Source organism: Vanessa cardui, chromosome 26, assembly GCF_905220365.1.
Source record: "Vanessa cardui chromosome 26, ilVanCard2.1, whole genome shotgun sequence".
Lineage (NCBI taxonomy): Eukaryota > Metazoa > Arthropoda > Insecta > Lepidoptera > Nymphalidae > Vanessa > Vanessa cardui.
The window spans coordinates 1,241,092-1,255,481 of NC_061148.1; the positions used below are offsets into that span (position 1 = coordinate 1,241,092).

General features: G+C 33.3%; 1 protein-coding gene across 1 annotated transcript; it reads left to right on the forward strand.

Annotated features, from left to right (window-relative positions):
* Positions 1-1,902: 1,902 nt before the first annotated feature.
* LOC124540877 lies at positions 1,903-9,720 on the forward strand. Its single transcript, XM_047118664.1, has 3 exons — positions 1,903-2,097; positions 8,106-8,291; positions 8,994-9,720. Exons 1-3 carry the CDS (start codon positions 2,088-2,090, stop codon positions 9,485-9,487), a joined length of 690 nt encoding a protein of 229 aa, XP_046974620.1. The 5' UTR covers positions 1,903-2,087; the 3' UTR covers positions 9,488-9,720.
* Positions 9,721-14,390: the final 4,670 nt, after the last annotated feature.

Sequence of the window (14,390 nt, forward strand, 5' to 3'; positions counted from 1 at the left end):
ATTTTACAGTAATATTGGTTATACATCAGAATAACACATCATCATCATCCTGTCCTTACCCCAATTTTATTTGTGGTCGGCGCAGCATGTCTTCTCCTTCCATACTTCTCTGTCAGACGTCATCTCACAAGTAACATTCTTTCTAACCATATCGTCTTTCACACAATCCATCCATCGTTTCCTTGGTCGTCCTCTAACTCTATATCCGTCCACATCCATGCTCAAGGCATACATCAGAATAACACATATGCTGCAATTTATAATAATAAATAATAATAATAAATATGAGACAACATCACATACATTACTCTGATCCCAATGTAAGTCTGATCCTAAAGCACTTGTGTTATGGAAAATCAGAAGTAACGACGGTACCACAAACACCCAGAACCCGGGACCTCAGAGTAGCGTACCCATGAAAACCGGTGTGCACACCGCACGACCACGGAGGTCGTCAAGTAATACATAATGATTTAAGATAATTTGGTGATAGTATAATGATACATATCAAGTATCCGTGCGAAGCCGGAACACCCGTTCCTAGCTGGCTAGTAATTTATAAATTAACATCTCATGTAAAAAGATATAAATAAATAAGGCAAGAGGCTCTTCAAAATATAAGAAAAAAGATTAAGGAACGTGGAATTAGTATTAATTCAGGATATATAATTATAATATAATTTCTATGAAATTTGTCACATGCAGGTTTCCTCACGATGTTTTCCTTCACCGCTGAGCACGAGATGAATTATAAACACAAATTAAGCACATGAAACAGTGGTGCTTGCCTGGGTTTGAACCCGCAATCATCGGTTAAGATGCATGCGTTCTAAACACTGGGCCATCTCGACTCAATAATTTTTTTTTCTTTGGAAATAAAAGTACGTTAATCTTCAAAATAAAAAAATTTAGTACTAATTTTTCCGTTATTACAAATATATCTATCAACAAATAAAGATAATTTGATTTGATTACCCTCCCAAATTAAAAAAAATACAAAACCAATACACAAAAAACTTGTACCAGAAAATTCAGCAAGTTTCTAAGGAGGTTTTACTATAAAAGATTATATAAGAAGCTCTTTCACCCGATTTAAATTTAGATTATCACGAACAAGCCTGTATTTTATCTTCTTATATACAAATATATGGCATGTTATTTTTAGGCATTATCCGTTTAAAAAAATATCATTTACATATTCCAATTTAGACCAATAGCTTTTAAGATATTACAAATTGTTAAAAATGTGGGGCGTGCCTTAGTACTGATTACTGGCGCGAAGATCGCTTGGCCCGATACAAATTATATTAAAATATTTACTTGTCTCCTTGTACAAAAAACTAGTCAATTATTAATTTTACTTGTAACCTTATCCTTACTTACCGAGCTAATTAACTAAGCTTAAAAAAAAGTTGCATCAAAATCTGTCCATTAATGTAAATATTATTGAAAATCCTCAGAATGAAATACCATTTATTAAGAATTTAAAAACCTACTTACTTAATTTTTTATTTACTTTTATACATTTCAATGTTACAAATAATAATAAGTAAATAAATAATCACGAACATATCCAAACTATTATTACAATATAAACAGAATATAAATATAAACATTAAAAACAAAACAATTTGTAATCTGTTTAAATTTCGAACGAAGTGTAAAAACATTTTAAAATAAAAAAATGTTTCAATAAAAACAGCGTAATATTCACTCGCATTAAAAACCCAATCCGGTACAGACTAGATTCGAACGCATTCCGTGTCAGAACAACAGGATATAACCCGACAACGAACGAAAGTGTTATAACGTTCCATAATACTACGAAATAAGAGCGAGTATCGTTTAAAAGTGTACATTTTTCATTGCACGGGTTATACGCGCCGTTGCCGTACTTGTGCCGAGTTGTCCGGAGCCGATCCGGTAGCAGTTTCCTAGAAACGTTTGAGAGGGTTATACGCGTATTTTTAAAACAATTCATAATTAATTTCTTGATGTTATTGTATTAATTTTAATGTAATTGTGACGATAAATGTGTTAGTTTCTATTTTGAGTGACGGCCATTTTGTTTTGGCGGTGAATTTAAAATGTCGGAAGGTAATATTGCTTGTGTCTTGTGTTTATATGAATGTAATTGATGTTGAATCTCATTAACTCGTATTTCTGTTTATTTTTAATATAATATTGTTAATGTTCCCCATTTCGCTTAGAAGTTACGCTTTCATTATTCAGAGTTGAAAAGATGTTGCGTTACGATTCAAATTGAACCTTATTTCATTTATATTAAGGTTCATATTTATATTGATATAAATATTTCTATACAATGTAACCTTATAAGTCAAATTAGAAGCAGATTATATTATTATTTGTAGAAAAAATAAGAACCGCAATATAATTGTTGGATTTCATTTTTGATAAATGTTAAATCTGATGCAGTTTTTTTTTTTAAATATGTTTATTGCTTTATGACTAAGACGCTGTTTTATTATGGTTCCATATTCAAAAAAATGTTTTCGTGTCTTGTGAATCTATATCTATACATATAATAAAATTGGAGTGTCTGTTTGTAATATTAAATTAGCCCTTTTTACTCAATGCATATGTATGTATACATGGTACATATAACAAAACATATTTTTTTACAATTTCTGTCTATCTGTCTGTCTGTTTATACTGGCTAATCTTTGGCACGGCTGGACCGATTTTGATGGGATTTTCACTGGCAGATAACTCATATAATAAGGAGTAATTTAGGCTACACTTTTTTTTGTTAAATTCAAACGCGTACAATTTAGCTGGCACAATTATCATATACGTATAACAATGTAATGGGAAGGTTTTGTATGTCTGTTTGTTCGCTCTAACGACAGAATTACTCAACCGATTTGCATGACATCGTACGTCATAATATAGATTTCGAGATTGACAAAGTCATGCTAAATTGATAAAATTTATTCTATATTTTGTTATTTTCTTATGTTGATTCAATATTGATTCTTATTATTTGTAGAGTATATTCAAATAAATTGTATTATTATTATTTGCTATAAGGATATTTATTACATATTTTATTAGCTTAAGTTAAAATATATTTACGTTATTTTATTACTCAATAAATAAAATGAAGTAATATATTATAAAATTATTGAATTTGTGTGAAAGAAATGCTTACAAAAAACAGTCTTGAGCGTTGTCTGTTTGTAAAAAAATTTGCATTTCGTAATTTGGATCAGTAGTTCAGATGATATGTCTGTGTGAGAGCGTAAGAAAAGAAGCATATTTACAGTTAAAGAGATTGCTCTGAGCGATACTGATGCTATTATATGTACCTGTGTATGTGTAACTAGTTTTTGAACGCGGTTTTGCCCGCGTTTCAGAGGATTGATTGAAAACAGCCTGACTTTCTTTGCGTTATATATAAAATGCCTACTTGGTGGTAGGGCTTTGTGCAAGCCCGTCTGGGTATGTACCACCCACTCATCAGTTATTCTACCACCAAATAACACTACTCAGTAATGTTGTGTTCCGGTTTGAAGGGTGAGTGAGCCAGTGTAACTACAGGCACAAGGGATATAACATCTTAGTTCCATGGAATAGTTAATTTTTCTTACAGCGTTATTGTCTATGGGTGATGGTGACCACTAACCATCAGGTGGCCAATATGCTCGTCCGCCAACCTGTACCATAAAAAAAATGTAATAAATAGACATAGTTGCTTTCGTATTTATAATATTTCTTGATGGTAGCCGTGATGGTCCAGTGGTTAGAACGCGTGCATCAAAATCAAAATAAACTTTATTCAAGTGGGCTTTTACAAGCACTTTTGAATCGTCAATTAACAATTAAGTGCGTCACTTTACCACCGGTTCGGAAAGTAGATTCAACCGAGAAGAACCGGCAAGGAACTCAGTAGTTACTCTTTTTCAACATTTAAAAAATACAAAGTCATGGTAGTTAATACAATTATTTAAATTAATATATCCTGCGTGGAAGTCAAAAGGCATTAACTCCACGCTTTTTTATCATCTACAAAATCTTGTAACGAATAATACGCCTTTTTTACCAATGTATTTTTTATAAACGATTTGAATTTATGAAACGGCAAAGTTAAAAATGTCTGAATCTCAATCGATGATTGCGGGTTTCAATCAAGGGAATCACCACTGTGTTTTCAATTTCTTAATTTGTGTCTATAATTCATTTCGAGCTCGGCGGTGTATAAACATCGTGAGGAATCCTGCATATGTCTAATTTCAACGAAATTTTGTCACACGTGAATCAACCAAACCGCAATAGAGCAGTATGGAATTTGCTCCTAGCCATCTCCTCAAAAGGAGAGCTTAGACCAGCGAAATTGGAAAGTGAGAAATTTACAAGTTGTTACTTCTACTAGGTACTCGGTGGTAGAGGTTATGTACCTACAGTCATAGTAAGAAAACCTTCGTCAGTTTTCAAACTCTTAGTACCTTTTGAAACTATAGCACTAAACTGACAACTGCATATAAAATTAAACTTACATAGTATGATAACTTGGTTCAAAATCGTGTAACATCTTTGGACTACGTCTAGTTTATATCAACATGAAATCTTTTTAAAGGCGTAATTAGACATTCCATATTTAAAGTAGACATGATATCTTCTGTCAGTGTCATATATGCTCGATCGGTAAAGCAGATTGTCGCTCATACTGGTGAGGTACTGGGTACATCTTAAGGTGACGAACCTTTTCTTACCCCGACTGTATTGGTCGAACAGTCTAGATAGGTCATCAGATGTTCTACCGCCAAGCAGCAATACTTAGTTCTGATGCGTTTCGGTTTGAAGAGTTAGCGAGCCAGTTTAACTATATACATAGCGTGGTAGTATTCCTTATAGCCATATGGGACCTTTAATTACACGGTGAATATGCTGTATTCAAGTACTAAATAAAAATAATTATAAATGCTAACATACTTTTAAATCTGGTTATTTGAAAGAGAAACTATACGAGTTACTTACTGTTTCTTCTCACTGGAAACTTTCTGAAATGATCGAAGTGGTTGTACAGTTGAAATATTGACGATTAATAAAAAAATTTGAAGTTTACTTTAAACAATAAACATTACTTATCGCCAGCGGCTTCGCTCGTGTTTCACGTTGTTGGTCATATCTTAAGCAAAAAAGGTAGCTTATGTCATTTCTTAGACTTTAAGTTTGTTTAATAACAAATTTCATCAAATTCGGTTCAGTAGTTTAGTTGTGAAAGAGCGATAAACAGACAGAGTTACTTTCACATTTATAATATTAATATAGATTTTATATGAAATAGATCTTATATGAAAATTCATCAATATCTACACTTCAAGCCATTGACAAATGTATGACAATTCAAGAACGTAACATGTGATTAAAGTACTTCTATTAACTACTTGAATTAATGACGTTTTGATTTTGATAGAAAAGGATAAAATGACTTAACTGTTTTTTTAACACGTAGAATACATTGATAACTTAATTATAGTCTTATGCCATACGGATACTTGTAACATTTAATTATTGATGTCACTGTCGCATAATTCAGCGATTTCACGGTCGAAGTCTGTAGTAACTTTCGAAATTCTTATTAGAGAACAGTCATGAACAAATATAAGTCGATTGTAACCTACTTCTATGAATCTTCGTATTGTTGGTGCAAATCATCAATCAATGAATGACATATTTCTTGTCTTTTTTACGAGTTTTACACTGACGCAGCGATTACTTTAATAGCTGTCTTTAAAATTATCTATACATGTAATGACACTGTTTGTAATCATCACTTTTTACTAAATGCATACGAGTATGTGTACATACACGTCACATATACGTAATTTTTTTTTACATTCCTATCTGTCTGTCTGTTTGTTCCGGCTAATTTCTAGAACGGTTGCACCGATTTTGATGGGTATTTCACTGGTGTAAATTTGCTGTAATAAAGATTAAATTATCGCATGTGACATTGGCGAAATAATTTGTGCCCTCTTGGCGTAAAGAAAAGCCATAAAAAAGGGAAAAAAAAGATTAAATTAATTTACAACAACAACAATAACTTTTTTGTTAAATTCAAACGCGTACAAAGCCGCGGGCAAAGCTACTATATTTTACGTTTATCTTACTATCACCACATTCTACTGTACAATTGATAGATGAACGGACAAATACATCTGATGCTTAATGCCCAACACCAACATTGGCAATGCGATACATATCAACCATTCTTATATCACCAATGCACCACCAACCTTGGCTGAGACGTTATGTCCCTTGTGCTTCCACGAAACAATTATACAACAGAAATCCATTTGTTGTTACTGACCGTCGCGGATTCACTTGGATACAATAAGGGCTTATCTACAACTTATATTGAAGAACATAGTTGAATGCTCGGCCTTTCTCTACTGTAATATGCGTATATCACACATCAAAACCTTCCTGTTCAATCAATCTGTTTATTGATAAAAAATGCTTTAAAATCCCTTGCAAAGTTTAAAAGATGTAAAAACTTCAAGCGATAGAAAGCGGCTTTGTTTTACACGATACAACATACAATACTAGAATAAAATTCAGCCCAAGCGAACTAGTCAATAAGATGTGTTAATTTATGTCATTTCATCCCCTAGTCTTGCTGCGCCTTAATTAGTAACCTGAGTAGCGCACGCTTTATAATTAGGTACTTCAATTTCTTGTAATTTAATTTGTTCGATAACATACCATATAATATTTTATATATTTTATTCCGTATCTAAACTTGCCAGACACTCTTTATTTGCCAAAAGTTCCAGGTTGCGTCTGCTGTGATTAAAATCCGAATGAGTATTAAATAAATAGAAGGCAATCAAAAAGTTTTTAACATATGTTATATGTTTTAAGCTTCAATAGCCCAATGGTATACAGGCTTAGGGATGAAGAAGGCAAGCTTGATCTTGACCTTTGGCCTATTTTCGTCAAGCCTTACACAAGCTTTGAGTCTAATTTGAGGAGTAAATAGGAATCCAGCCATCAGAATTTGCTGCTATTCGTTTTAAGGCTAACCAGTACCAGCTCCTTCCATCTGACCGCATCCAACGTAGAGCGGCTCGAGTTATCGACGATCAAGCCCTTTCCGATCTCCTTGATCCTTTGGCTTTGCGTAGAGAAGTCGGATCACTCTGCATCTTCTATCGAATTTTTCACGGGGAATGTTCCGAGGCATTGTTCGGATTAATCCCGGCTGCTGAATTTCACCTTCGGACATCTTGCCAAAATTCTAAGTTTCACCCGCACCACCTTGATGTCCGAAAATCCACAACAGCGCGATTTCTCAGACATTTTCTGCCTCGCACAACCACTTTGTGGAACCAGCTTTCGCCGGCGGTTTTTCCGAACCGATACGACATGGGAAACTTCAAGAAAAGAGCGTACTCCTTTTTGAAAGGCCGGCAACGCACCTGCAAGCCCCCTGGTGTTGCAGATGTCCATGGGCGGTGGTAGTCACTTTCCATCAGGTGAGCCTCCTGCTCGTTTGCCACCTATGCCATAAAAAAAAAAAAACCTAAAAGTGAAGTCAATATCTCCAGCAATATTCATTGCGTGATCTGATTTGTGCCTGATTACACTAATACACTACAATAATGAGATCAATATTATGTTTAAGTTTGATTTAAAGAAATAGATTTACACATGCACTATCTATATACTATATGACGACTTCAAAATTATTAATGTACTAGCTGTGCTCGCGCCCTTGTAAGCCTTTGAATATAAGAAAAAAAAATTATTGTAGCCTATGTTACTCCCTATATATCAGTTGCCAGTGAAAGTCCCGTCAAAATCGGTCCAACCGTTCTAGAGATTAGCCGGAACAAACAGAACGCCAAAATTGTAAAAAATGTTATTTTGGAATATGTACCGTGTATAAAACAACGCATTGAGTAAAAAAGGGCTATTGTAATATTACAAACAGACACTCCAATTTCATTATATGTATAGATGTAATCATTATTCCAACAGAAAGTACAAATATTTATAAAGCGCGAAAACCGAACTAATTATTTTGTTGATTGTTGATACTTAGCATGAAATTGTCTGAAATATTATTTTAATTTTAGAAGCAGTTAAATTGGCTATATCGACGGAGCGAATGATATTCCTAATCAAGGATAAATCATGTATATGGGACAGAATGGATCCCAGTTATAGAGACAAATTCTGCAGAGAGAAAGCGTGGTACGAAATATACAAGGAATTATACCCAACTTTCGACAATTTGAAAGAGGGACAGAAAATACGTATTGGTTTGTATGTTATTACTTACAACTAGCGCGCACTGGTAACTTTTGTCACGGTGACTCTTTCGTCATTCTTGTCGAGTCCGTGAATATGTACAGATGCAGACACAAATGTCACGTCGTAATGTGCGCGCACCTCCATACATATACTCGACAAGAGTGACGAAACAGTCACCGTGACAAAAGTTATCAGTGCGCGCTAGTTCTTAGAGTCGACATATTTATTAATTTACGAGAGAAATCTTGACACAATGAGGGCACAGATTTATCAGATATATTTAAATAGGAACTGGAATTCTTTTTGCATTCGATAGGATTTTTTTCAGAAGGCACCTAAAAGTAGATGTCTAATTCATTCTAATGTATAGAATTTGAATTCTATTTTATTCCTTTCACCTTAAATTGAATGCTGGTTGAATGATAAGTTGGTTCCTTATTTGTTAACTGACTAATTACAAGTTACAATTAGAGTTAGGAAAAATCATTTATTATTTACAGGGTTTCCAATTTGTATTGTATAAAATACCTCATTCTTTCAAAATATAACTTCAAATCCGAATTGACGATTTCAAATTATTATATTCCATACTTTTTATAATAAATAATTTCATTAAAGTTTTCTGTATTTAATAAACATTATAAAACAAACTAGACTATGTAGTATAGAAGTTTTAATTGAATTTTGTATTTAATTATATAAAATTTCAGGTCAACAAATATCAAAAAAATGGTTCAACATAAGAGACGCATACGTGAAATCAATAAGGGGTCCAAAAAGAAGACCGTATATATATTCCCAGGCCATGTCTTTCTTAGACCCGGTCATTTTGGGGGACAGACAAGATGCCCAAGACTATTTAGAGGAACAGTCCATGGATGGTGAACCAGAGATTTGGTTGAACGAATCATCCTTTGTAGATGTAGATGTTAATGAATCTCAAGCGAAAAAACCAAGACACGAAATAAAAGAGTATTTAGATGTCAGCGAAAATGATACAATTGTTAATATTTTTAGTAAAATGATTAATCGGGAAGAGGATGAAGATAGAGCCTTCTTCACATCAATAACACCAACCGTTAAAACGCTAACGGATAGTGCTAAAATTGAATTTAGGATAGAGGTGATGAAATTGTTACAGAAATTGAAAAGCGATACGAACAATGAAATAATTATCAAAACGAATGATTCTGATAACGAATAAAAGCATTGTTGTCTGGATTGATTTAGGATATGTAGATATATTTGTCTGATCTCAAAGAATGTTTGTTTAGTTAGAGACAAATTATATACGTAATTGATTTAGGTTAATACTTCTTTTAAGGAAGTATCATGTTGATAAAATAAATAGTTTATTTATTTATGTTTCATTAAAGAAATGAAGAGAATTAATCGATGATTGCAGGTTAAAACCCAAGCAAGCACCAATGAATATTCATGCGCTTAATTTGTATTTATAATTCATCTCCTGCTTGAAAACATCGTAAGGAAACCTGCATGAGTATGATTTCATAGCAATTCTGCCACATGTGTATTCCATAACCCACATTGGAACAGTGTGGTGGAATATGTTATCTTGGCCAGCGGTGGGAAATTTACAGGCTGTTGTTGTAAAGAAACAAAAACGCGTATTGAGCAAAACATTGCGCAATGTTATATGTGCAGACCGTGACTTATGCCACAACATGACTCATGGCGAATACAGAGAGACCACATAGTTAAATTCATATCGACTATCATACTCGACCACAACGCTTTGTGTCTATGAAATACAGACAGGTAAATTTGACTCGTAGGGATCGTTATACCTTGGATTGATCTGTTTTTTCGTTCACTAAGCGTTTTTGTTCTTTGAGCCATATGACTTTACTCAGCTTGGTCTTTGGAAAAAATTAGGGTACCCAAGTATTCAAAGTGCTCATTACTCAAATATTATTTTTATTTGTTGATATGCGATAAAAGCTGTAATCTTGCAGCATTATAGAACAAATTACGACAAGTTATAATGTACAGAAATATTTGACAATCGATGTTCGATTTGGGGCAAATTCTACCCACAATTTGACACCGTATACTACCCTATGACCTCACAAATTGAATCGAAACAATACGCTCTTTAACCGTTTCCATATCCTCCTAACACAACAATTCTGTTGCGGTTTCATCGAAGTTACTTCGAATATCATCGATAACGTATCCGTTATTAATTAGTAGTTCACACCTGGTCATTATTATCCAGATGTTAAGATACTTTAACATGAGTCATCCGAGACGGCCCAGTGGTTAGACCGCGTGCATTTTAGCCGATGATCGCGGGTTCAAACCCAGGTAAGCACCACTGAATATTCATGTGCTTAATTTGTGTTTATAATTAATCTCGTGCTCGGTGGTGAAGGAAAACATTGTGAGATAACCTGCAACTTTCTTATTTCTGAAATTCTGTCACACTGCCTATTATGATTAATTTCAACGAAATTCTCCGGAACGATTCCATGAGTATCCGCATTAGAGAAGCGTGATGGAATATGCCCCAAGCCTTTCACTAAAAGGGAGAGGAGGTCTTAGCCCATGTATGGGAAATTTACGGGCTGTTTATGATGCGTCGTCCTCTGTATAATTATTGTACTAATTTGATCATTCGAACTTTATGATATTGCACAATCGAGTTCTGCTTCTAGTTTAAATTAGTTCTGACGGATTAGCTCAAAGCAAAACTAATACATTTAACGGGAGAGCGACTTGACTACTCTGAGTGAAATTGATGTTAAGTAATATGTGTATGCCATTAAATGAGAAGTTTTTTATAACAGATAAAACATACATATATATTATATTGACGACGTCCGTGGTCGAGTGGTGTGTACACCGGTTTTCATGGGTAGGTACGCCACTCCGAGGTCCTGGGTTCGATTCCCGGCTGAGTCGATGTATATTATCATTAGTTTTCTATGTTGTCTTGGGTCTGGGTGTTTGTGGTGCCATCGTTACTTCTGATTTTCCATAACACAAGTGCTTTAGCTACTTACATTGGGATCAGAGTATTGTATGTGATGTCTCATATTTATTTAGTTATTATTATTCTATAATATGTATACAGATACAGCGCATTACAGAGAAGGTCAATCAATAGTAAATAATATTAATATGTAAGCACTTACGCTTCGCATTTTCACTTTAGGATATCATTGACGTAGTGAGGATGCATTTATACTGTTGTTATATATTTAAAGGGCGTATATATTCAGTATGACATTCTTTAATTGGTAAATATTTAGCTAAAAGTTTTTTCCAAATGTTTATTTCTTGGTTTGACTGGACAAGTGTTACAACTGAATTTATCATGACTAACACATATCTTGCTTCCATGTTTTATACATTGATTTGTAACTTTTTTTTTTAAGGTAGTTTTAGATCGGCTTATGAGCCATCTGATGCGATATGATCACCAGGGCTCATAGACTAAGTCTATGAGTCCATTGACATAAGTCCTATTGAGCCTCATGACATAAGTCCTATGAGCCTCATGACATAAGTCTATGAGCCTCATGACATAAGTCTATGCGTCTCATGACATATGTCTATGAGCCTTGGTGAACGTATCCTCTATCAGAGTTGATAGAAATATTAAAACTTCCCTCATATCGATACTGCGCTACCAACTTTTGGGAGCAAAGATCTTATGTCCCTTTGTGCCCATAGTTATAGAACACAACCGCAGCTTGGTAAAACATCATTTGAATGTCCATCAGTAATTCTCATTTTGATACCCAACATTATATAGCAAGTGGAACAGAAAACTTCATTAGCGCGATTTAAAAACAATGAAGACCGCAATGCAGGGATCGAAACAAAAGGCGTACGTCCAGATCGGACCTATGCGTAAACTATCACAATGATCCCTCATAAATTAACAAGTCATTGTAATTTAAATTAAAGTAGATATATGATACGAAACAGTTTGTAGAAGGGTTAAAACCACATATGATAGTATCTGGCGTTCTTTATGGTGCCAAAATTCGTCTCTTTATAATCTGTCGTGAATTAATTATGTTTATGAATTTGCATTTGTATTATACGTAAAACTTTTTTAAAGCATAAAAATTAATGATTAATTTAGACTGATGTATATATGTGATAGCTACCATTAGACTACAATTTATTCATTATATTATGACCAGAACGTAGTATGTATATTGACTATGTATAAATATGTTGTACAGTAAAAGATATAATTATTAGTCGTTTAGTTTCTGTAATGATAACGCACATTTAAACATACAGGGAATACAAAAACGATCAATTGTTATGTCAAAATAATAATATGTTACACATGTTTACCACTTGCAATACTTGAAATGAAAACGTTACTTTGAAAATAAAAAACAAATATGTTAAAGTAAAATGTAATAATACCATTATACTTGTATTATAAATGCACAAAGAATAAAAAAAATATATTTCGTATATTCAAAAATGATTTTTATTTAAACCTCACAAATTCAATTTAAAAAAAAAAACATAATTATAATTAAAAGCCGTCTGTCATTTTGCCTTTGCCTCGAGTAAGAGATAGATAAGTTAATATACGAGCTAATAAATCAAGGAATTATCAATAATTTCAGATCGCACATAAAAGCAGAAATATGAATTATGATTATTTAATAATAATTAATTCAATACCTTTACCTTACTTAAATCAAACGTTACGATAAAATGTATCTGTGAAATATTTTATTTCCCGCCAATTTTTATGCCGATATTTAATACAGATTAAAAATATCGAAGTGAAATTCAAGTTATAAATGGGAGCAATCGCTCCTTCCGCTGAAATGAGTTTTTAATTGTTCCAAATTCAAGTGTAAATGGTTTTTTTTTGTTGAATGTTTTCAACATTCTTTGTATATCGCACACTTATTCCCACGTGCCGGCTTGTTGCGTATAATTTTGTGAATATTAATATTAACACTTTTAATATTAATAATTAAAACAATATATTTAATTCCAAAAGTATGACATTGTTTTTTTTATTCATTTTTTGCAGCACACGGCGCTATATATGCCAGCATATATAGCGCTTCCCCAACCAAAAATAGCCAACTTCGCACGACTGATACCAAAAATACTACTATGTATATACTAATACGAGGTGTTTTCAAAAAGTATCGAGAATTTTGAATTTTCGCGGGTTACGTATACTTTTTTTCGATTTTCGATCTTTTAGTGGCTTTATGTGCTTATGTCTCTCACTTATGCCGACAAGCTCGGCCATTTTGAATGTTCACTTAATTGTTGACAGCTGCTTTGCTTGCACGTGTTTTGGATCGTCTTCGATTTTTACCTATTAAAAAAATGGATCAAAGAACCTGTATCAAATTTTGTTTGAAAAACGAAATTAAGTGCGCGGGTGCATTTGCACAAAATAGTACACTAATCTAGCTCCTAGGTTATATAAAAGGTTTAATGAAAGTTTAAAATTTCAAAATTTAAAAACAAAAAATCTGACCAGTTATAATTTGAAAGGTAAAACTAAAACATGGTTAAAACAATTTAACTACTATGAAACAGAAAAACTATTAAATATTGATAAATAACAATATAAGATTGACGCATACACTTCATCACACATACATGCACATACTCACACACACACGATTTATTAATTAAAATAATAGTAATTAGTCTTAAGAACTTATTGTAATACCCTTTAGAATTGTACTAATTTCATCATTCGAATAACGTTGGGAAGGAACTGACTTCTGACACACGGTTAACACTACTTCAGAAGTCAGGGCTGCACTATTGTAAGATCTAACAAATAGTTAACAATAAAGTATTTTTATTATTTTTTTTTTACTAATTATCATTTATTTTCTCTCATATAATATTACATTTTTAAATATAAAAAACAAACATATAAAATATATTTAAAAATATAAAATATAGAGGCCAACCAGTGGCGGGAACAGGGTCCAAGCCACCGGTGGTCAGGGCTCCAGAGAGAGGAACTTCCTCACAATACGAGCCGTGCCGAGGAGTACTGCCTTCTGCATCAGGCCCTTGACCCAGCTACCTAACGAGAGCCTCTTAAGGTGTTGGTCGAGGCTCTT

Excerpts from the sequence above, each read along its gene's own strand:
- LOC124540877 (XM_047118664.1), top strand. Across the intron at positions 8,292-8,993 it reads GGGACAGAAAATACGTATTG|GTCAACAAATATCAAAAAAA; the intron begins GTTTGTATGTTA and ends ATAAAATTTCAG.